The sequence below is a fragment of the Rhineura floridana genome, chromosome 6 (genome assembly GCF_030035675.1).
Source record: "Rhineura floridana isolate rRhiFlo1 chromosome 6, rRhiFlo1.hap2, whole genome shotgun sequence".
Taxonomy (NCBI): domain Eukaryota; kingdom Metazoa; phylum Chordata; class Lepidosauria; order Squamata; family Rhineuridae; genus Rhineura; species Rhineura floridana.
The window spans coordinates 156182348-156205546 of NC_084485.1; the positions used below are offsets into that span (position 1 = coordinate 156182348).

The 23199-nt window shown below is 44.7% G+C and overlaps 1 protein-coding gene across 1 annotated transcript in view; it reads left to right on the forward strand.

Annotated features, from left to right (window-relative positions):
- The first annotated feature begins 259 nt into the window (after positions 1 to 259).
- LOC133388077 (torsin-1A-interacting protein 1-like) overlaps positions 260 to 23199 on the forward strand; it is a 30246-nt gene continuing 7306 nt past the window's right edge. The window contains exons 1-7 of the mRNA XM_061634251.1: positions 260 to 1469; positions 3598 to 3672; positions 7243 to 7317; positions 8457 to 8501; positions 11133 to 11222; positions 13066 to 13134; positions 23127 to 23165. Coding sequence (XP_061490235.1) covers positions 995 to 1469; positions 3598 to 3672; positions 7243 to 7317; positions 8457 to 8501; positions 11133 to 11222; positions 13066 to 13134; positions 23127 to 23165 — 868 coding nt within the window. The 5' untranslated portion in view covers positions 260 to 994. The remainder of the gene's footprint in view (positions 1470 to 3597; positions 3673 to 7242; positions 7318 to 8456; positions 8502 to 11132; positions 11223 to 13065; positions 13135 to 23126; positions 23166 to 23199) is intronic.

The following is a 23199-nucleotide window of genomic DNA, read 5'->3' on the forward strand; positions in this document are numbered from 1 at the left end:
CAGTTGTACTTAATATTTACTAACACTGTAGATCTATGGTCTTATTGTTCTAAACTGAGATGTCCCAGCTGCAAAAAATACTGAGGCCCTGAACCTGCAAGGATTTTGTATATTAACTTTGACTTTAACTAGGCTAATAGTCTTGAGTAAAATTAAATGTAAGAGCTCAAATGCCGTAAGTTATGCAACCTGATCTTAATATTAAACAATTTATATTTATATAGCGCCATCCACGTACATGATACTTTACAAAGAAAGATGGTTTAACAGGCTTGTAGGAATCAAGACAGACGGGTGCTTTAAAAACTGAATCCTTCCTAGTGACCTATTTGGTTTTACAAGCAGCTGCTGGGCCAGGCGTTCGTTTCATTTGCCGATTCCGGGATTAAGCACCGCTTGGGAGAATGGCCGTGGCTTGTTTCGCTTGAGAGCACACTTCTCTTGGCAACCACTACAAAGTCGCTGCCCGGAGCCTTTTCCAGCTCTCTGGTTGGTTTGTTATTCCCACAGGAAGATGGGAGGGGAGACGCGGAGGCACCGATGACAGGCTCAGGATCCAGCTGCCTATCAAAAGTAGCAGCCTGGAGCGGACCAAATCGGCTTTCATCAAGGGAAGCTGTGTGCGTTGCGTAGGTCGTTTTCTTCTGAAAGGGAAAAGAGATACGGAAGAGGGGAAATAACGGAACGTCAGGGAGCAGGGGGCAAGGAGAGAGAAAGCAAGTAATATTTTGGGACAGCAACTGATAAGAGCGAGGAAGAGGAAAGAGAGAAAATAACTTATTTGCGCTGTTCTTTCGGCTCTTCGTCAGAAATAAAGAAAGGTGAGGGCAATGCGCTAGAAAGAGCGGGGATCTAAAGCAGAGGAGACGACAACATTAAACACCCGGGGAAGCAACTTCTCCCCAGCCGCTCTGTGTGTTAGCCGGGGTGAAGGCAGCCAGCAGTGGGCCAGAGTGAGGCTTCTGCTCCGTCGGGTCGTGCCAGGGAGGAGGCCATGCTGGGGGGGAAGCGGGCGGCGTCCTCCGACTCTCAGCGCGAGAGGGGGGGGCTGGCGAGCCCGCTGTTCTGTCACGTGACGCCCAGGGAGCCCCTGAGGAAAATCGCCTCTCAAAATGGCGGCGGGTTTGTATGCCGCACCTCGACTCCCGCCTACCAGGTCGGAGGCCGCCGCGGGGGGCGGCGAGAAGTGAGGTTTTCCGAGGAAGTGCTCGAACACTCGGCCGAAGGGAGCCCGCCGCGGCTGCACACGGTTGGGACGCCGGTCAGGAGGCAGAAGAGCATGAGGGCAGCGGAGGAGGAGGAGGAGGAGTTGACGTTGACGAAGGAAGTGGAACTGAACGAGGAAGCGCCTCGGGCGGCGCCGTACAGCCTGCGGTCTGCCCAGTGGGACCCCCCAACGCCGTTCAGGATGCCGAAGAGGGCAGAGGATCCGCGGCCCCCACGAGACGACTCGGCTGGCTCCTCGGAAGGTGAGCCGCTGCTTCGCTAGCGTAGAGCGCGCTGTGTCGGACCTGGCTGGCCAGGCGGCTGCGCCCAACTCTCAGTAGCTTCCTGTGCGGTTTAATTAAAAGGCTGTGCTTGCGGGTGGGCTAAAGGAGAAGTGGACGTGGTGGGGATGGGATTTGTCTCTGCAGCCTCTCCCGCAACAATTCTTTCTTAGTTCAGTATAGTGCTTTTGGAAGGACTGGCCCTGGAAGGCTACTCTTTCGGATAGTAACTGCTTTTGAGAAGTGAGGGGGGCAGGTATTGGGCCAGCACATGAACCCATTTCACTAAAACAGGAACGTGAAACATACGGCTCTGCTGATGCTGTTGGACTGCAGCTCCCATTATCCCTGACCATTGGCTATGCTGGCATAGCGGCTGATGGGAGTTGAGAGTCAGACATCTGTTTCCCCACCTCTACCTGAAGTGCCTTGTTAGTTTCTGTTGTCATAGACATCCCTTTGGCCGCACTTCTTTTGTGTCTATAATGGTATTGGGGTGAGGTAGGGGACACAAGGAGGGAGGGCTGGATTGTTTCCAGTTGTGGACATCTGGCTTACAATTACGAAAGTGGAAGAGGACAAAAGGTGTTCAGTCTTCTTGCCACCCAAAGGCAATTCTCTGCTTCTCCTCCCTCTCCATTGTAACTGTCCAGATGAATGGACCACATCCATTGTCTAGCTAGGATGAAGGACGTGTAACTGCCAGCAAAGGAAGTAGAGGTGACTTGAGCAGCTATGTGCAATGTGGATTGGTGTGTCATTATGTGAGAGACACAGTGACAGTTCTTGCACTTGTAAATGGTATTGGTTAAACCCAAAAAGTCTGTGTAAGCTGAATCTTAATGTAAAATAGATGCTCTCCCATAAAGAGTTTTGATCGTACGGTTTAAAGGCTTGCTCTCTTTCCCCCTGTCTTTCAGTGCTTACTTTTGCAGAAAAGGAGTCTCAATTGCTTTTTTAAAATCTAAAAAAAGGTAAAGGTGTCCCCGCACTTGTAGCACGAGTCATTTCCGACTCTTAGGATGACGTCTTGCGATGATTACTAGGCAGACCGTATATATGGGGTGGGATTGCCAGTTCCATCCCCCTTTAAAATCTAGTTTTGAGTTATTCTTGCAGCATGTCTCAGCCAGTTAGTGTACTTCACTATTGGAGGCTTTCAGCTAAATAGCTAATTGACATCTGTTATGAAAGCTTTAGGAGACTCTAAAGCTTAGGCATTATCATTGACACTTCTGAGCTGCTCTGGGAGCCTTTGTTTGCTGAATAGTGGGGAAAATGCTTTACATTTCATAAATACTGGTTTGCTTGCTTAAAGCTATTGGAACCCTTTAATGTTTTGGTTTTTTTAAACTCTGTAGAACCTTTAACAGCTTTAAAAGTTGAAAGATGGGGTGCTAGAACCAAGTTGTGCTTTTATCTCTCTCTCGTGCTTCTTTCATGTTTTTGGACTGTAGCAAAAGCATATTCCAGCTTATTTGGAGGGACTGACTTTTGCAGCTGATCTTATGTCTGTTTACTTGGAAGACAGCTGTCCTGTATTCAGTGGGGTCTTATTTCCAGTGAAGTGTGCATATGGTTATATCCTCGGGCTGCAGTCCTTATTCATGCTTACCTAAGAGTAAGTCCCATTGTTGGGCTTGCAGCTGAGAAGGTGTACATGTGATTGAGCTGTTAGTGTTTACTTGAAAGGTGAAAATTAGCAGCTTCCATAGAATTTCTATCTAAATTCTGCTTTGGAAGTGTGAAGGACAAGGGGAGAATAAATTTTGCAAGCTGAAACAAGCCTTAGGTTTAGTTTTGGTTTCCTTTCCTCATTTTCAACAAACTATTCTGAATGCACAAAGGGATAGAATTGCATTCAACAAAAATTAAGTGATTGAGAAAAAGGGGTTGTGAGGAAAGTCGTGGTATGAAAAAGGTTACTTTGAAAATATATTTAGGAATCGTTGAGTAATGAAAAGCAGAATAAAGTTCTTTCCAATGTTCTAAATTTTGAACTGTTTAATCTGTATGTTTATTTCATCTTTGGAATTTTAGGAAATTTTTATTTAACATATGAATGTTGGCATAATATTTCATTTCTGAAGTGTTTTTTTGTACTTTGAAGATGAACCTTCTCCAATCAAAACTAGAAGCAAAACAACCAATAAAAAATCAAATGGCCAAACACAATTGCAGACAGGTAACCTTGGGTTTGCTCAGTGTGTTATCTTCTCAAAGCTTTTGCTATTTCAGTATATGTATATCGTATCTGAACTTGGTTAAATTGGCAGAATGGTCTTGTCACAGAATGAATATTGGTTTTTATATTCACAGGCTGATGGAAAGAACTTGTTTTCAGCTAGGAAATTGGCATTAGGCACTGATTGAGCTCTGCTAGAGTAAAAGTGAATAGTGGGGTATAACACTTCTTGGCTTGGCTTCAAATATGATAATGGCAGTTCATATTAAATGATTCATCTTGCTGTGATAATCATAATGATAACCAAGTGTTCATAACACAGTTGAATACTTACGTTTGGTTCTGCTTTTGAGCATTGGCGATACAGGTAGCCCTATTGTCTGTGTGCTTTCTCAAAGTAAGTCATAGGCCCAGTTGCACAAGACTGTAAAACCATAGTTAATTATTACTGCAAACTCATTGACAGTGCTTATTTTGTTCCTCCTTGCTAGTACATAAGCGAAACAAAATGATCCCTGATTTAGCATTATGTCCAATCTGTGGATAGTGGTTTATTTTGCTCTGAACAGCATTAGTTCTTGGCTTACTACCTGTCGCTTGCTTGAGTGAAACAAATCATTTCCTGCAGCTTTGACACGAGGCTGACCTGGGGATTATGGTTTCCTGTGTAGGGAGATTCAAAGTGGGCATGACTGATGCATTGTAGTAAACTGTTAAATAAAGTTTGCCATGACATGCCAAGAGGTCACAGTGTTAAATATAGCTTACCTCCAGGAAAGTGAATTTAGGATTGCCATCATAGTTTTTTTCTTGATGAAACCAAGAAGATTGTTTATTAAATTTATATCCCGCCCTTTCTCCCAGAAGGAGCCCAGGGAGGCAAACAAAACACTAAAAGCACTTTTAAACATCTTAAAAACAAGACTTTAAAACATATTAAAACGAAACATCTTTAAAAAAACCTTTACAAATAGATTTTAAAAAAAATTGTCAAAGATGTTTTGTTGTAATATGTGTTAAAGTAATTCCAACACAGACTCAGACTAAGGTAAGGTGTTAACTTAAAAGGTTTGTTGAAAGAGGAAGGTCTTCAGTAGGTGCCGAAAAGATAAGAGATGGCACCTGTCTAATATTTAAGGGGAGGGAATTCCAAAGCGTAAGTCCCATAACACTGAAAGTCCACTTCCTACGTTGCATGGAATGGATCTCCTGATAAGATGGTATCTGCAGGAGGCCCTCACCTCCAGAGCACAGTGATCGACTGGGTTTATAAGGGGTAAGACGATTTTTCAGTTATCCTGGTCCCATGCTGTACAGAGCTGTGTACACCAAAACCAGGAACTTGAACTTGGCCTAGTAGCTAATGGGCAGCCAGTGCAATTCTTTCAGCAGCAGGGTGACATGTTGGCGATATCCTGCCCCAGTGAGCAGCCACACTGCTGCATTTTGCACCAGCTGTAGCTTCTGGATTAACCTCAAGGGCAGCCGCACATAGAGTGCATTACAGTAATTCAGCCAAGAGATTACCAGTGCATGGGCAACAGTATTCAGGCTATCCCAGTCCAGAAGTGGCCACAGCTGTCTTACCAGCTACTGAGGTCAGCTGAGCCTCTGCTGACAAAGATGGATTCAGGAGCACATCCAGGCTGCAAACTTGCTCTTTTAGAGGGAGTATGACCCCATCCAAAGAGGGCAACTGACCAATTATCTGAACTAGGGAACCACCAACCCACGCACCTCCATCTTGCTAGGATTCAGACTCAGTTTATTGGCCTTCATCTAGCCCACCACCGAGTCTAGGCACTGGTCCGGGGCTTGCATGGCCTCTCCCGATTGAGAAGTTACAGAGAAATAGAGCTGGGTATCGGTGTACTGCTGACACCTTGCCCCAAATCTCCTGATGACCACTTCCAAGGGCTTCATAGAGATGTTAAACATCATTGGGGGCAAGATGGTACCCTGCAACACCCCACAGCACAACTGCCAGGAGGGCGAAAGACCATCGCCCAGTGTTATCTGAAAATGACCCTGGAGATAGGATCAGAACCACTATAAAACAGTGCTTCTGATACCATCCCACCAAGTCAGCTCAGAAGGATACCATGGTCAATGGTATCAAAAAGCCACTGAGAGATCAAGTAAGAATAACAGAGTTGCACTCCCCCTGTCCTTCTCCAGATAAAGGTCATCCATTGGGGTGACCAAGGCTGATTCAGTCCCATAACCAGGCCTGAACACAGATTGGAATGGGTCAAGATAATCGGTTTCATCCAAGAGTACTTGCAATTGCTGCACCACAACCCTCTCAGTCACTTTCCCTAAAAAGGGAGTATTTGTGACCAGGGGGTAGTTGTCACAAACCAATGGGTCCAGAGGGGTTTTTTCAGGAGTTGTCAGATCACTGCCTCTTTTAGGGTGGCTGGGATCACTCCCTTCTACAAAGATGCGTTGACTACACCCTGCATCCACTCCGTCATGCCCCCTTTAATAAGCTAAGAAGGACAAGGGCTGAGAGGACATGTTGCTGATCGCATTGTCACAAGCACCTTGTCCACATCATCAGGCTGCATAAGCTGAAGCTGATCCGAAGAAGTTGCAGCAGATGTTGTACTGGGCATCTCATTGGCGACTACAGTAGATGTGGATGGGCCATCAAGATTGCTATGGAGGCAAGCAACTTTATCATCAAAGTGCCTTGCAGACAATTCACAGTAGGTCTCTGAAGGGTCTAAAACCCCATTTTCAATACGAAAAAGATCCATTGCATGGTAACTTGAGGATGTAAAGGAGGCAGGGAAGTGGGCCTTCTTTGCCGCCCTCACCACCACACAGTAGGCACAGTTATGATGTTTTACTTGTGCCCAATCAGCCTTGCAGCATGTCTTTCGCCACTTGTGCTCTAGCCATGCTATCTAGCCATGTGCTTTAGACTAGCTATCTAAGTGTTTAAAGAGGAAAATAAAGCTTCTTTGGATACCAGTGGCGTATTCCCGTTATTTAAGATCTTTTATTATCTTTTATTGTTACTCCAGCATCCTAGGGTCAGTAAGTTCACATTTAAAAACAAGTAAAAAACTAGTACTGAAAACTTTAGTTGTCAGAAAAAGTTGCTTAATTGGTGTAACTATTGAAATGAATTTAAATCTGTTTTTCCTCAATGCCTATTATACTGATTAATGGCTATTACCTGTTTGATTATGCTCCAAACCTGGAAGCATTTACTTGTTTCATAGTCATTGGTATATGTTCTTTGGAAAAAGTAGTTTAGCAGATGATGATTTTGATGGTCTTGTGAATATTTGGTGGGGAGAAAGAGAGACTAACAGGTAGTTGGGAGCATTTTTTGATTACATCTTCAAGAATGCCTTGCTTGTATATCTTTAATGTAACATGTAAGTGACAGGTATATAGAACTTGTGAAGGCCAAACATGCACAATCACTGTCCCAGAGTCATTAGGAGCTCATGGGTTGCATATTCTACTTGTGTTCTCAAATTGATGTATATAAGTGGTGGTAGGAGCTACTTGATAACTGAATTCCTTTCATTCCTAGTTTGTTTCCTTTAACAGGGAATAAAAACATCTTTGGAATTGCAGATGACTCTGAACTTGTTCGACCGTCTATTAGAAGAAGTCCAAGGACAGGTAAAATGTCACCTTCTACAGCAGTCTTGAGACAAGCTCTGTAGTGCTCTGATATAATATGTACAAGGCTTGCAGGTACAGTAGGGCCCCGCTTCTCGGCGTTCCATTAATATGGCGTGAGCGGGGCGATCAGCTGGGGGGGGCTGGAGCTCCCTGCACTCCAGCTGATCGCGCTGGAGGAGGGGAAGATCAGCTGTAGCGTGCTACAGCTGATCTCCTCAGGGGCGGTCAGACTCGCGCACTCCAGCCGATTGCACAGGAGGAGGGGAAGATTAGCTGTAGCGAGCTACAGCTGATCTCCTCAGGGGCGGTCAGACTCCTGCTCGAGCTGATCGCGCCCGAGGAAGGGAAGATCTGATCTTCTCCTCCTCTGGTGCGATCAGCGGGTTAGGTTCCAGACTCCCACGCTACAGCTGATCCACTTTTCTGCAGTTTTCGCTTTCCGGCAGGGGTCTGAACCTAACCTGCTGTATGAGTGGGGCCCTACTGTATATATTCATGTGTACAGTATATTCAGAAATTAAGAAATGTGACTTTATTCACCTGTTTCAGATTCTGTCCTAGTTCAGGTTCATGCTTCATGCAGCTCCTTTTTCCCTTTTTGCTGCTCATTTTGCATGGGTAGGGAAACAAGCCAGGGAGTTACAGTTAAGCATAACTCCTTGTTATATCTGAACTGAGAAACTATGATTATGGATAATGGCTTCCAAGGAAGTCAGGATTTGGAAGTCTCCTGTAGATGATGGCTTCAAATTGTGGCATGTTTGGAAGTCATTGGTTTCCTATTCAGATGCAATGGGAAGCTACAATTATCTGTGACTTGCTGCCCCACTCACACAAAGGGAGATGGGGGGCAAAGAGGCTAAGCACGTGCATGTCCTGGATTATTAAACCAGGATTTGATTGTTCAAACACATCCTCTGTAACTGACACTTGGCTACTAATTTTTGTGCCTTTATTGATACTGGTAAAAATACAGCTTTGCATTTCCAAAAGGATTGTGGAACCTAGAGCTGAAGTAAAAGCATTTTTCCTTGTAGAGTTATGCGAAATCTCACTTCATCAGAAACTGCCTGCCTTTTTCCCCACTTCTCATTAGAAGTATTCATTGATTCATGAATAATTACTTTTCTTAACAGGATTTTCTTATGACCAAGCCAGAGACTCTACAATGAATAAATCAGGTTGGGTAATTTTCCTTTTCAATTCCTGAAGAGTAGCCATTATCATCTGTTAAAACAAAAATGGTTTTCTGGTACTCTAAAGCTAATGTATTGTGGCATAAGCTTCTTTGGACTAAAGGCCGCATTTGTAGATGTGTGAAGTGCTATCCTCACAGGGAGATACATTCTTACATACACACTGGTACAAAGGGAAAAATGTAAACAGTGGGACCAAAAGGCTTGTGAAATGCAACAGTTTGTGATAATGCTATGCAGAGCTCAAGTTTATATATATCTCACCTTTTCAAATAAAACATTTCCAAGTGCATTACTAGACAGTGATAGCTAAATAAAACAGCAGTCTGATTTTTAATGCTGCCATTTTGTCAGAGATTAAAATCCCAGGCCTATATTATTTAAAAGGTTATTGCCACAAAACAATAGACTAAATGCTGTAAAAGCTACGCATAATTGAGGAACTGTGCTTAATTTGAAATAGTGGCAGCACCTGGAGGATGGTGTTCATTGGTGATATTTTATCAGCATGCTTACGTTGGAGGAGGTGCTTCTTACCGTGAGGATTCGATGGTGGTAGATAATTATAATTTTTGTCATCGCTGTTTGAGTAGACATGTAGTGGTTCTGTCCCAATGAGTCACAACCCAACCCATGTAGCAGGTCACACTTTGGATCTAGTGTAATCAACTAAACAGGAAGGTGGGGTATGAATATTGGGGATTGCTAGTTAATTCCCTTATTTTGGTCAGACACCTGCTGTGGTTGAAGCTTGTAATGTTTCCCCTTTGCAGGGGTGGTGGATCTATTCATATGGTCTGATGGAATCTAATTGATTGCTACATGTTTTTGGAGTTTTCAGTTGGTATAGCTAGTGGTTGTGTCAACACTTCAATGACTTTGTGAAATGTGGAAATGACTAGAGCAGTTGATATAATTGCTTCTGAGTATCCTCTCCCATGCTGTGGAACTGACTAGACTACTAGTAGAGGCCACTCTACTACCTTCTAGCAAGTTTCTGAACTCAATTCAGTGTAGTGGTCTTAAGCTTTAAAAATCATATTTGGCTTAAGATTTATTGAGCTGCTGCATTTTTGCATCAGTCCACCTTCCCTCTCAGAGTTATCTGAGACCTCTGTCCAGATAGAGCCTTTTCAGTGGTGGTGTCTTGCCTTTGAAATCTGTTCCCTATGAAGACCAGCCTGGCACCTTCATTGCTATCACTTAGGTGAGGTAAACAAATCTTGATTCTCCCAGGATTTGAAAAAGTGCTAATTTAAATATTTTTAACTTCATGCAGTCATGACCTTTACTCTCTGCTTTGGATTGTTATTATTTTAATTAGTATGCCTTATATTACTGATTTTTAAAAAATTGTCTTATTACTTTGTTAGCTGTCTCTGAGATCATAAATTTATGTTGCAGATGCAGGTATAAATTATGTAAATAGTGATCTCTTACCTGCATTCAATAGCTTTGGTAACTTATATTCAAGTTAACTCCCTGCCTCCTTTATGAACTCTGTAGTTTCTCAAGTAGCCCTGCCAACTGAGCATAACCAGGGGAACCTTATAACACAACACATCTTTTAGTTTTTTGAGGTGCTTCCTTTTCTTCTTGAACATTCCTTTTATTCACTATTCCAATGGATTTTTTTTTTGCTGAACTTCATGTACATCAAACATTAATTCAGCCTTTGTAGTATACAGATAAACCAGAAACCCCCCGATACCACAGACATATGCTTGAATTATAGCTTTGTTGCCTTATTAAGCCTTTTAAGTTGAGACCTTATCCCAGTCTGCGTCTGTGTTGGAATTGCTTTTTAATATGTTTTTAAGCCTGTTTTTGAAAAACAATACGTTTTTAACCTTTTTTTAGATGGCTTGAAAGCTTTTTAAAAAATGTTTTTAAAGATGTTTTGTTTCAATTTATTTTAAAGTCTGTTTTTATGATGATTCAAAGTGTTTTTAGTCCTTTTGTTTGCCATCCTGGGCTCCTGCTGGGAGGAAGGGTGGGATATAAATCAAATAATTAATAAATAAATGTCTTTCTTGAAATATGAGGCATTTAGTTCAGAATAACTACAGTAGGGCCCCGCTTTTTGGCATTCCTCTAACATGGCAGCACCATCGGGGCAATCAGCTGGAGCGCAGGGAGCTCCAGCTAACAGCGATCAGCTGTAGTGCACGAGCTCCCCGTGCTGCAGCTGATCGCTATCAGCTGGAGCGCAGTGGCTGGAGCTCCCCACGCTACAGCTGATTGTGCACTGCAGCTGATCAGATGGAGCGCACAATCAGATGGAGCACGGTGGCTGGAGCTCCCTGCACTACAGCTGATTGCACGCTACAGCTGATCAGATGGAGCGAGGGGAGCTTGCATGCTACATCTGATCGCTGTCAGCTGTAGCACGGTGGCTGGAATACAGTAGGGCCCCACTTTCCTGCGGTTTTTGCTTTTCGGCAGGGGTCTGGAACATAACCTGCCATATGAGTGGGGTCCTACTGTACTCATTTTAATGTGTTAGTTGAAAAACATGACTGACCAAAACTGAAACCTAAAGATGGGCATGTCAATAAATATGCTGTTAAATAGTTGTATTGCCCCAGCTCTGATTCAACATTTTTATGTTTTCAGAATGTGAAGCAAGTGAAGAGGAAAGTGAGAGAAAAACTGGGAATAGGCACGATAATTTTCAGACAACAAGCAAATTCCAGCTAATGGAAGGTAGCGGTTGCCTGTTTTTCTATTCCTTTCAGGGTGTCAGTTTATGTGCTGTGTGATCATTTTGTGCAGTTTTCTGGAAATCTAGGTAACATACAATATAGGGCTATTCATTGTGGCCCCCTGTTAGCATTTTACAGCATAGAAGAAGTGTGTAAATCCATTAGCTTTTGTGTGCATTGTCTGAGACTTTCTTTGGATCCGAGCCTGTTTCTACAGGTGGCAGTTAGACATGCAATAGAACACAGAGTGAGCCCTGTTGGCAAAGGCCAGTCTTGTCGGCAAGCTGTTTCCACAGTGGTCAACCAAATAGCTATGGAAAACCTGTAAGTGGGACAGAGCATAGTAGTACTCTCCCACTCATATTCCCCAGTAACTGATATTTGGAGGCATGCTGCCTCAGTTCCTCATGACTAGTAACCACTTAGCCTTGTCTTCATGAATTTATCTAACCCTTCTAAAGCTGTACAAGCTGGTGACCATCAGTACATCTTATAGCAAATTCCACAGTTTAACTATGTGCTGTAGGAAGTGCTTCTTTTTGTCTGTCCTAAATCTTCTAATATTCCGCTTCTTTGGAGGACCTCTGGCTCTAGTATCGTATGAGGGAGGAAACCTCTTTATTCACTTTCTGCACACCATGCATAATTTTATACACTTCCATAATGTCTCCCCACCCGTGCTTACTTGCTTCCCCCCTTAATTAAAAGCCCCAAACATTGTAGCCTTTTCCCATAAGGGAGTTGCTTATCCCCTTGATAATTTTGGTTGCCCTTTTCTGCATTTTTCCAACTCTACAGTTTTTTGAGGTGCAAAGACCAGAACTGTCACCGTATCCCAAGTGCAGTTGCACCATAGATTTGTATTGAGGCATTATAATATTGGCAGTTTATTTCAGTTCCATTCATTATGCTCCCCAACATGGAGGTCACTGTTTTCACAGCAGCTGCACGCGGGGTTAACATTTTAATTGAGCTGGCCATCACAATCCTAAGGTCTCTTTCCTGGTCAGTTCCAGCCAGTTTAGACTAAGTCAGTGTATATGTGTATTTGGGAGTTTTTGCCCCACTGTGCATCACTTTACACTTGCTTACACTGAAGTTTTCCATTACCATTTTAATGCTCACTTCCTCAAGTTTGGAGAGATCCTTTTGGAGCTTCATGCAATCACTTTTTTGTTCTTACCACTCTGCTTAATTTGTTGACATCAGCAAATTTTGCAACCTCACTGCACTCCCCTAACTCCAGATCCCAAAGCACTGGTTCCAATACAGATCCTTGGCTTCATGGATTGTTTTTCTTCATTGCAAGTAGTGTCCATTTTATTGTTATAGGTGCTTTCTTTATTTCTAACCAGTTATTGAATTATAAGAGGGCCTGTCCTCTTATCCCATGACTGCTAAATTTGGTCAGGAGTCTTCAGTAAGGAGTCTTTGTCAAAAGCTTTTTTGAAAGTCTCAAGTATACAATGTCTGTTGGACAATCCTTTTGCTGATGGGGACCATGACTTAGTACTGTGGTGGATACAGCCCATGATCTTTTCAGCAAGACTGGATGCATTTTGGAAGAAGCGTTCATGTGGTCTGTATGTAAGGCTTACCTGACCTGTTTGTTTCATTTCAGGCATGCGTACTGTTAGTTCTGAATAAAACTTTTCCAAATTGTTAAACTGCTCTTCTTTTTTGTCGTGTAGGAACCTATCCCTGTTCTTTCCATGCTATTCCTACCTCTGGTACCAAAGTTTCTGTTAAAGAAATAATGTCCAGGAATGCATGTACTTTGTTAACTGAGGTATTACTGTACTTCCAGTGTGATTATGTATTTGTTTTTGCATCCTCTTTTTTAGATTCGCAGTGTTTTGTTCAAAAACCACAAGGATTTGATCAGAAGACAGCTTTAAGGGCCAGAATACGAAGTATGTGTTCAACTTTAATTTTTGTGAGTGTATGCATAGGAGAGCAACTTGTTTGCTTCTTAAAAAATAACTTCCATATTTATATCTTTCGGTTGAATGTGTGGTCATTATTCATTTATTAATTGTGCGTATATAACGCCCCATAGCCAAAGCTGTTTGGGCAGTTTACAGTAACTAAAAACATTAAAACAAATATACAAATTTAAAAACACATCTTTTAAAAACAATTTAAAACACAATTAAAAAATTTAAAACAATTTAAAACACATGCTAAAATGCCTGAGAGAAGAGGAAAGTCTTGACCTGGCGCCAAAAAGATAACAGTGTTGGTGCCAGGCACACCTCGTCAGGGAGATCATTCCATAATTTGGGGGCCACCACTGAGAAGGCCCTCTCCCTTGTTGCCATTCTCCGAGCTTCCCTTGGAGTAGGCACCCGGAGGACGGCCTTTGATCTTGAACGTAGTGTACGGGTGGGTTCATGTCAGGAGAGGCGTTCCATCAGGTATTGTGGTCCCAAGCCATGTAAGGCTTTATAGGTCAAAACCAGCACCTTGAATCGAGCTCGGAAACATACAGGCAGCCAATGCAAGCGGGCGAGAATCGGTTTTATATGTTTGGACCAATCTGGCCGCTGCATTTTGCACAAGCTGCAGTTTCCAAACTGTCTTCAAAGGCAGTCATTCTTTCTATGGTAAATGATTAACACTAACAGGATGATATGGTAGATCTAGTTTTCCCCAGGTAGCATGCCATGAGCGCCACCTAGTGTCCAAAGACAGGAATGCACAGGAGTCAAGACTTCCGCTGCCCCTTCTGGTTTTATCCCAGTCCATTCCTGCCTTCATCCTAAGTTGGATCCTACCTGTCTTAGCTATCAGCTCTATTTGTGAGTTCTTTCCTGTATTGTGTCCCTGTTTTTTCACGAGTTGTTTCCTTATTTCTTTTAATCTCTTGCTTTAAAAACAACTTTCTTTTTCATTTTATCCCTGCTGCCCCTTTGGCTCTGGCCAGCCTCCTGCCTTGTGGGTCAGCCTATTGCCCAGTGGCTGCTGTGGCCCCTCCACCTCACGACTATCCCCTTTCCTCTCAGTCGCCCGGAGGCTGCAACTTTCTTCCCATCCTTGGCACCTGATCCCAGTCTGTGGCCGTGGATCGCCTCTTCAGCTGTGGCAGCCAGTGGTGCAGATTGTCCCATCAGTGACTGCCTCCTGCCCACGCACTCCAGAGTTCACGGCTCTGTCTCTGGTTGTAGTCTTACAGTCTCTTCTCTTGACTACCATTTTGTCTCCTCTCTGCTTCCTACCATTGCAAGCCTTCCCATGCTTCTCCCTTTTTGTATATGGCTCCTTTCTTCTGGTTCCTATTGTAGCCTTCTATCTTGCTCGTTCCTTCTTGCCCTCATTGCCTCTCACCCGTTTTTTTTAATTCTTGGCTATTCTGTACTTGGCTGTCCTGTCCTGTCCTTTGGCTCCGCCTTCAGTGCCTGCTTCCTTTCTGTTTTTCCTCTTCAGACAAGGCAGAAGTAAAAAAAAGGGCAATTTTTTTCCCTACGTTTTGGGCTGAAGTGTGTTTTTGGTGTTTTTGGCTGCGTTTAGAGGTCTAACCACTCCCCTCTACTGTGTGCAGTTAATTTTGATCTTGGCTGCATTTAGAGGTCAAACCGTTCCCCTCTGCCATAGTTAATTTTGTCCTTGCTAATCCACCGCACTCCTCTACCTGTGCATGTGTTGATTAATCAGGAGTCTAGCCATCTCACACCTGATACCACTCCCATCTACTGTGTACATGTAACCATGGCTGGGCCATCCCATGCTGCTTTTGTGGATGTTTCAATTGAGCAACAGCATTCTGACATGCAGCAGCAGTCATCTCAGCAGCCATCAGTCCCATCCACCTCACGGATCTTGGCAGAATCCAAATCTCGTAAGCACAAAGCCTCTAAGCCTTCTAAATGCACCGAGAAGTTGTTTTTCTCGGCCAAACAGAAGGCTTTGAGGAGAGCCCACCCCTACTTCCTGAAGTGACTCATCGGAGGCCATAGTGGAGGAGCAGCCTCCTGGGCAACACAGGCTGGAGGCACTCTGTCCTGTTGACTCCTCAGATGAGGAATTTGAAGAGTTTCCAGACCAGTCCTCTGGAAAGGCCCCTGATCTCCTTCCCTGCCAAGTGGTCTCTAAAGCTCAGCATACTGCCCATGCTTCCTCACAGTTCTCCGAGCCACAGGCATCCCTTGATCCCCAGTCTCCTTATGTTCCTCTGCAGAGCCTTCTCTTGAATCAGGCCTTCCTTTCTAAATTCAGAGATGCTCTGCTTGTGTCTCTTGCAGCTGAACCTTCTCCTGACCCTGTGTTTCAAACTTGTCCTCTGCCTCCTTCTGAGGAACAAAGGGCATCATCACCTAATCCCTTTGACATTCCTCGGGGGAAGGGTTCAACATATCGTCAATACTGAGGTTAACCCATTGGATCCCGTCATCACTCCTGATGGTGAGGAGGCCGAGTAGAGTGGTGAGTCAGACGGGGAAGAGGACCTCTCACAATTGACTCTGACTAGCATGCCCTATTCTGTAAGGCCCTAGCCACCTTGGGGCTGGAAGGTTTGGACCCTGAACCATTGCCTGCACCTGGCAAGGGTGCCAGGGTGCTAAAGTTACCTAAGTCTACTGTCCTTGCCTTTCCAGTTCTGGATCCCCTGGATAGGTTGGCACACGAGGAATGGGGCCATCTGCTCCAGACTCACCAGGTGACTGCTTTCCCCAACAAATTTTTAGCTCTGACCTTTACAGATTTCCTAAAAGTCCCAGTAGTGGATGGGCCCATCTCGAGTCTTGTCTCCAAATCTCTCCTCCCTAAAGAAGGGGATTCGCAATTCAAGGACGCCTCAGAATGCGGACTAGATTTTGCCCTCAGAAAGAATCATGATGCATCCGCATATGCAATTCAGGCCTCCTGTGCTGCTTCTTTGATGACCAGGGCGTCCATGATGTGGATAGGTGAGTTGCTGGATGAACCTCAGCCTGATCCAGTTTGGCTCCATAAGGCTCTAGTCAAACTACACAAGACTGCAGCATTCATGGACGACACGACACTCGACGCTATGCAGTTTGTTGCTATAGCTATATCCACAGGGGTGGTGGCTCATGGTACACTTTGGCTGTGCCATTGGGATGCTGACAGCACAGCTTTCAATGGCCGCTTGCTCTGGATCTCTGTTCTTCGGTGATGAAGCCCTCAAGGCAGTGCTGGTTGATCCTAAGGATAAGAGCAAGCCTGTGTTGGCCATGAGGATCGTCAAGCTGCTCGCAGGTCTTCCTTGTACCCCTACCAGCAGCTATTTCAGGCCCAGTGGTAGAGGCTGGGATTTTTGTCCATCAAGATGCTATTTGGACAAGCAGCGCTTTCCCCATGCATTCTCAACACTAGTTTTCCGGATGTCTGAGGCGCCCTTCCGCCCCTAGTCTGGGAGGGCGGCAACAGCACCAGTACTGACACCATCAGGTTTCTCCACTTTGCCAGCATTTGGGAACACATAACCATGGATGCTTGGGTAAGAGACTCCATGATTCGTGGCTACTCCATAGAATTTTGACAACTTCCCCCTCACAGATTTCTTCCCTCCCCCATGTCCAAATCTCTGAAGAGGTGCTCTGTGATGTCAGAGCACCTCTCTGTTACTCTCCATAAGGGTGATAGAACCAGTGGATTTAAAAGACTGCTACTCAGGCATTTACCCCATCTTGTGCCAAAAAAAATCACTCATGGAGAGCAGTTTTAGATCTCAAATTTCCGGACACTTTCCTCAGACTCTGCTATTTTAAGATGGAGTCTCTCGTGTCCATCATGGAAGCTCTCTACGAAGGGGACTTCCTCACCTCTATCAATCTCAGGGAGGCCTGTCTTCACATCACCATGCTCCCTGCACATTGATGTTTCCTGCGGTTTGCTGATGGCTGGGACTACAGTAGGGCCCCCTCTTTTCGGCGTTCCGCTAATACGGCAGCTTTCAATTAGAGTAAGGCGCCACTCATATGGTGCTTGCTCCGCTTTTACAGTGTTTTTTGGGCATTGGGCACCATTTTATTGACGGAATTCTGCTTTTCAGCGGGTTTCACTTTTTGGCGGGGGTCTGGAACATAACCCAGCGTATGAGTGAGGCCCTACTGTATTTCCAGTATAGGGCCTTACCGTTTGGCCTTTCTACAACTCCAAGAGTGTTCATGAGTGTAGTGCATATCAGTCTCCTGGGCATACACATCTATTCCTACCTGGATGACCTTTTGGTGAGGAAGCCTACCAGGGCACAGACTCAGGTTCATGTACACCTCACTCTAGCAGCTTTGAGGAACTATGGCTTACTTGTAAATCTGGAAAAGAGCCATCTGCATCCAACACAATGCCTACAACACCTGGGGACCATTTTGAACATGAATTGTGCATTTTTTCCCCTCTCCTGAAAGAATAGTGTCTACCATCCAGATAGCTCGTCACCTGCGGTCTTGGAGAACAACAGATGTCATGTTACTTGTCAGAGAGACTGATGCTCCTATGGATGTCATTTTGTTAGTAGATACTGACTGACAATCTGTTGAAGGGCACTCACTTTCAAGAACCTGAGAGGACCCTTATTACAACAGATGCCAGTCTTCTGGGGTGGGCCCCCACTGCAACTCCCTCTTTATTCAAGGCACATGGATGGCATCAAAACAAGCCCTAAGCATCAGTCTGTTAGAGCTACAAGCTGTGTGGCTAGCCCTTCTTCACTTTCATCAGAAGCTTTCACTGGCTGATGTTCTCATCCGGACTGACAGTGTGGGCATGAAGGCAATTTGCACACCATCGGGGAGCACGCAATCAAAGACTCTGCAAACAGAATCAGCCCTCAAGTTCAATCTGGCCAAATGCCACCTGCTTTCCCTGAAGGCGGAGCACCTCAGTGGTGGATTAAGCATTGCTGCAGCAGGTCCTGCCTTGGGAATGAATGAATGAATGAATTTATTTTGGTCATCGACCAGCAGATATAAGACAAAATACAAGGCCAAAGGACAACAATTTTAAAACTGCGTCACTAGTCAGAAATATGCAGCGTAAAAAAACAACATTTAAAATACAGATAATATCTTCCTCCTACAAACAATAGCAGCTGCACAAAAACTAGCCACCTTAGTTGTGACCTGAGGATTCTGATCTGCTAGCAGATAGTATACATATCTGGCATCAGGACCCCTGGGCATTTTTTCTAGAAGCGGAGTAATAAAAATATCACAAAGGTCACGGTAAAAAGGGCAGTACAATAGAACATGACCCACAGTCTCCACTTTCCCCGCATCACAAGGGCAAATCCGCTCACAGTAGGGAACTCTCTGGAATCTTCCTTCCAGCACCACAGAGGGTAACACATTAAGTCTAGCTAACGTAAATGCTTTTCTATATTTAGCAATATTCAGATTTACTAGGTAATTCGTGGAAGAGAAAACTTGCCCGTTGCTCCAGAAATTGGGATATGCTGCAGCCAAGCTTAGGTTGATTTGCAGATCAATGTCTCTAATTCGTTGGGAGATGGCTGCTTTAGCCTTGAAATAGCCTAGGTCTAAAACAGCTTTCATTGAAAAGCAGAGAGCTTGTAATTTATTACTCACTGCCTGTTTCCATTTTGACTGGAAGGTGTCTGTTAGCGTCAGTGGGGCGAGTCCTAAGGGGGAAAATACCATCTTCAACCAGAAATTAATCCTATACATCCAGGCATGGGACTCTATAAGAAGTAGCCCTACCTCTAACCGTAGGACTACGTTGGGCACACAGCTAGGTACACCAAGTATACTTCTGAGAAATTTAGTTACGGATTCTAATGGGGCATAATTACCATAGGCGCATAGCTGTGAACCATATAGCATTTGAGCTATAACCTTAGCCGTAAAAACCTGCGAGGCCGAAGGGATGTATTGTCCTCTTTTGATATAGAAAAAAGAGAGTAATGCCATTACGCTCTTCTGGGCATTCTCGATAACGTTACTTATTTGTGCTTTGCCTTGGGAATGGAAATTGCATCTCAAGATGTTCCATCAGCTGCATCGCCGGTTTGGTCCTTTTGCAGTAGACCTCTTTGCCTTGTGTCAGAATGCACAGCTTCCATAGTTCTTTGCAAGGTACCATCAAATGGGAGCAGAGGCAGTCAATGTGTTGTCAACTCTGTGGCCAAGAGGGCTCCTCTACACCTTCATTCCAGTTCCTCTGATGGGATGGGCCATCTGGAAACTCTTATCAGGAACAGGTCCAGGTGATTCTGCTGGCACCCTTCTGGCTTCCATCTGACCAGCGCAACCCAGGCTGCCCTCAGATCTCATTCCCTGGTCAAACATTTCCTGAAAGGGGCATCTCTTCTCCCGCCACCAGTAGCTCATCAGTTCCCATCCTGGAGTCTTCAGAAGGCCCTGCATGCTCTGCAGTGTCCTCCATTTGAGCCCCTTTGGTCTGTTTCGCTACGCCTGCTTTCCTTCAAGGTGTTCTTCCTTGTGGCAGTCACCTCTGCCCACAGAGTTTCTGATCTAGGGGATTTGTCCACCACCCGTCACCTATGTGTGTTTCACAAGGACTTTGTGGTGCTACGTACAGATCTGGCTTTTCATCCTAAGGTGTCTCCCACCTTCCACTGCAACCAGGACATCATTCTACCCTCCTTCTGTCCTCTTCCAAGTCATCCTCTTGAGAAAGCCTGGCACTTTCTGGACACTCTTCGAGCCCTTAAAGTCTGCCTACCCAGGACTAGGGATGTTTGCCTGACAGAATCTCTGTTCATATCCTTTCACCCAAGGACATTGGGCAGGAAGGTTACCAGTTCAGTGCTGTCACATTGACTATGTACCTGCATCACCCTGGCCTATGAGCCCCTTAAAATTCTGGTGCCTCCAAAACATCACAGCCCATTCAACTAGGTCGGCAGCAAATATGGCTACCTTCTCAACCAATGCTCCTATTGCAGATATTTGTAGGGCTGCTGTTTGGTCTACACCAAATTCCTTCATTAGGCAAAATAAAGAAGATTGTTATGCTTCTGCAGATGCCTCCGTCAGTAGGCGCATATTACAACAGGTGTGGCCTCTTCTTAGGCAGCCTGGGTCCACGCTCCTGGGACTGTTTTGGTACAACCCTCCTGATGGCATGCTACTTGGGGAAAACGGACTGTTGGTCTCACCTGAAAGGTGGTTTTCCCAGGTATGCCATTAGGGCCCTCCCTGCTGCGGGGCAGGAGGTTGCCTATCCTGTCTGGAAGTATGCAATCTGCATATGGTGATTTGTTTTCAAGTTGCACTGTTCTAAATTGTTCTTCGAATTGTTGCTAAGGCTGCTTTCTCATATTACTATTATGTTGTGAGTCGAAATGTGTTTTAGTTGCTGTTCTGTTTTTTCCTTTGAGTACGGTGTGTGAATTATCTGGAATACCATGGGATAAGACTGGAAGGCGCAGCTGAAGTCTTGACTCCTGTGCATTCCTGTCTAGGTGGTGTTAATACTCTTCTGATGGCATGATACCTGGGAAAACCACCTTTCAGGTGAGACCAATAACCCGTTCTGGAGAGTGGTGGAGAAGAAATTTAAGACTTGGGTTTGGGAGTTTAATGACCTCTTTAATCTGAAGCATTGTATTGTATTCAACGTTACCATCCTGGGCTCCTACTGGGAGGAAGGGCAGGAAATAAATAAATAAATAAATAAATGTAGTTGTCCTGCTTACGCAAGAGTTTCCACTTGCAAATCAAGTTAGACGCTGTAATTGATACAGTCTCAGGGGATGTAACTTTGGCTCCTGTCTGTCCAATAATGATGGATTCTTTTCAGTTTGTACAGCCCGAGGATGTGGACAAGATCCTTGGAGAGGTGAGAGCCACCACATGTGTGCTAGACCCTTGCCCTTCCTGGCTTATTAAAATTGCCAGAGAGGGACTGGCTGAGTGGGTGGGGGGAGTGGTTAATGCCTCCTTACACCAAGGCAGAGTTCCAGGTTGCCTAAAGGAGGCAGTTGTAAGGCCTTTGTTAAAAAAGCCCTCCCTGAACCCCTCCATAATGGATAATTACCGGCCAGTGTCCAATATTCCATTTTTGGGTAAGGTAATAGAGCGTGTGGTGGCCTCGCAGCTCCAGGGATTCTTGGATGAAACAGATTATCTGGATCCATTTCAATCTGGTTTCAGGCCTGGTTATGGGACGGAGACGGCTTTGGTCGCCTTGGTGGATGACCTACGCAGAGAACTGGACAGGGGGAGTGTGTCCCTGTTGGTTCTGCTGGACCTCTCAGCAGCTTTTGATACCATCGACCATGGTATTCTTCTGGGCCGCCTTGCTGGGATGGGACTTGGGGGCACTGTTTTGCAGTGGCTCCATTCCTTCCTGGAGGGATGAACCCAGAACGTGGTGCTGGGGGATTCCTGTTCGACCACTTGGCCATTGGCCTGTGGGGTCCCTCAGGGCTCAGTTTTATCCCCTATGCTATTTAACATCTACATGAAACCACTGGGAGAGGTTGTCCGGGGGTTTGGGGTTGGGTGCCATCAGTATGCTGATGACACCCAACTCTATGTCTCCTTTCCACCTAATTCCAAGGAAGCTGTCTCGGTTTTAAACCAGTGTCTGGCGTCAGTGGTGGACTGGATGAGGGTGAACAAATTGAAGCTTAATCCAGACAAGACAGAGGTGCTCCTGGTCAGTCGTAAGGCGAATCAGGGAATAGGGATACAGCCTGTGCTGGATGGGGTTACACTCCCCCTGAAGACACAGGTTTGCAGTTTGGGTGTGCCCCTGGACTCAGCGTTAAATTTGGAGGCCCAGGTTTCTGCAGTGGCCAGGAGTGCTTTTGCACAATTAAGATTAGTGTGCCAACTGCGCCTGTTCCTTGAGCTGTCTGATCTGGCCACGGTGACACATGCCTTAGTTACATCCCGTTTAGATTACTGTAACACGCTCTACGTGGGGCTGCCTCTGAAGACTGTTTGGAAACTTCAGTTGGTACAACGTGCTGCAGCCAGAATGCTAACTGGGGCTGGTTACAGGGACCGTACTACCCCCCTGTTAAAAAAGCTCCACTGGTTGCCAGTCTGTTTCCAGACACAATTCAAAGTGCTGGTGATGACCTATAAAGCCCTATACGGCTTAGGTCCAGGCTATTTATCAGACCGTATCTCCCTGTATGAGCCTGCCCAGGCCCTGAGATCCTCAGGAGAGGCCCTTCTCTCAATACCCACGTCTTCCCAAGTACGACTAGTGGGGACGCGAGATAGGGCCTTTTCGGTGGCTGCCCCTAGGCTTTGGAATTCCCTTCCTAGGGAGGTAAGAATGACCCCCTCTTTGCAGTCCTTCCGCCGACAAGCAAAGACCTTCCTATTCCAACAAGCCTTTGGCATTGGAGGCTGTTAAGGATCGGGCGTGAAGGGTGCTGCGTTGCTCATGTCTATTATATCATTTTTAAACAAGTCTGAACTGTTTTAGCTATATGTGTGTATGGTTTTAATATTGGAAGTAGTTTAATCTTATTTTAATGTAGATTTTATATGTTTTTAATTATATGTATTTTTAACTGGAAGCCGCCATGAGTTCCAGTTTTGGAAAAATGGCGGGGTATAAAGATAATAATAATAATAATAATAATAATAAAGATAATAATAATAATAATAATAATAATAATAACAATAATAATAATAATAATAACGATAATAATAATAATAAATCAGAACTTCTCTTCTCCCAGTGCACCCCTCAATCTACTCCAGAGGGTTGGAGAAATGCAATCTGGACAGCACCTATTACGAATGCTTTAATGTCCTTTTGACAATTTAAATGGATAGATATCACAAACTCCACATATTTATTTAATTACTCTATAGTAGATATAAATCTGTGATCTCAAAAGCATTCTCCTGGATCATGAAGCTAATGGAATTTGATTTGAAAGTAACTGGATTGGACTTGTACTTTAATCTCTTCCCTCTTATTTATATTCCAGCTCATATGCCAAAGAACCATCCACAGGCTGCTCCCAAAAGTAAGATATCTTCTCCTTTAGGACTGTCTGTGGT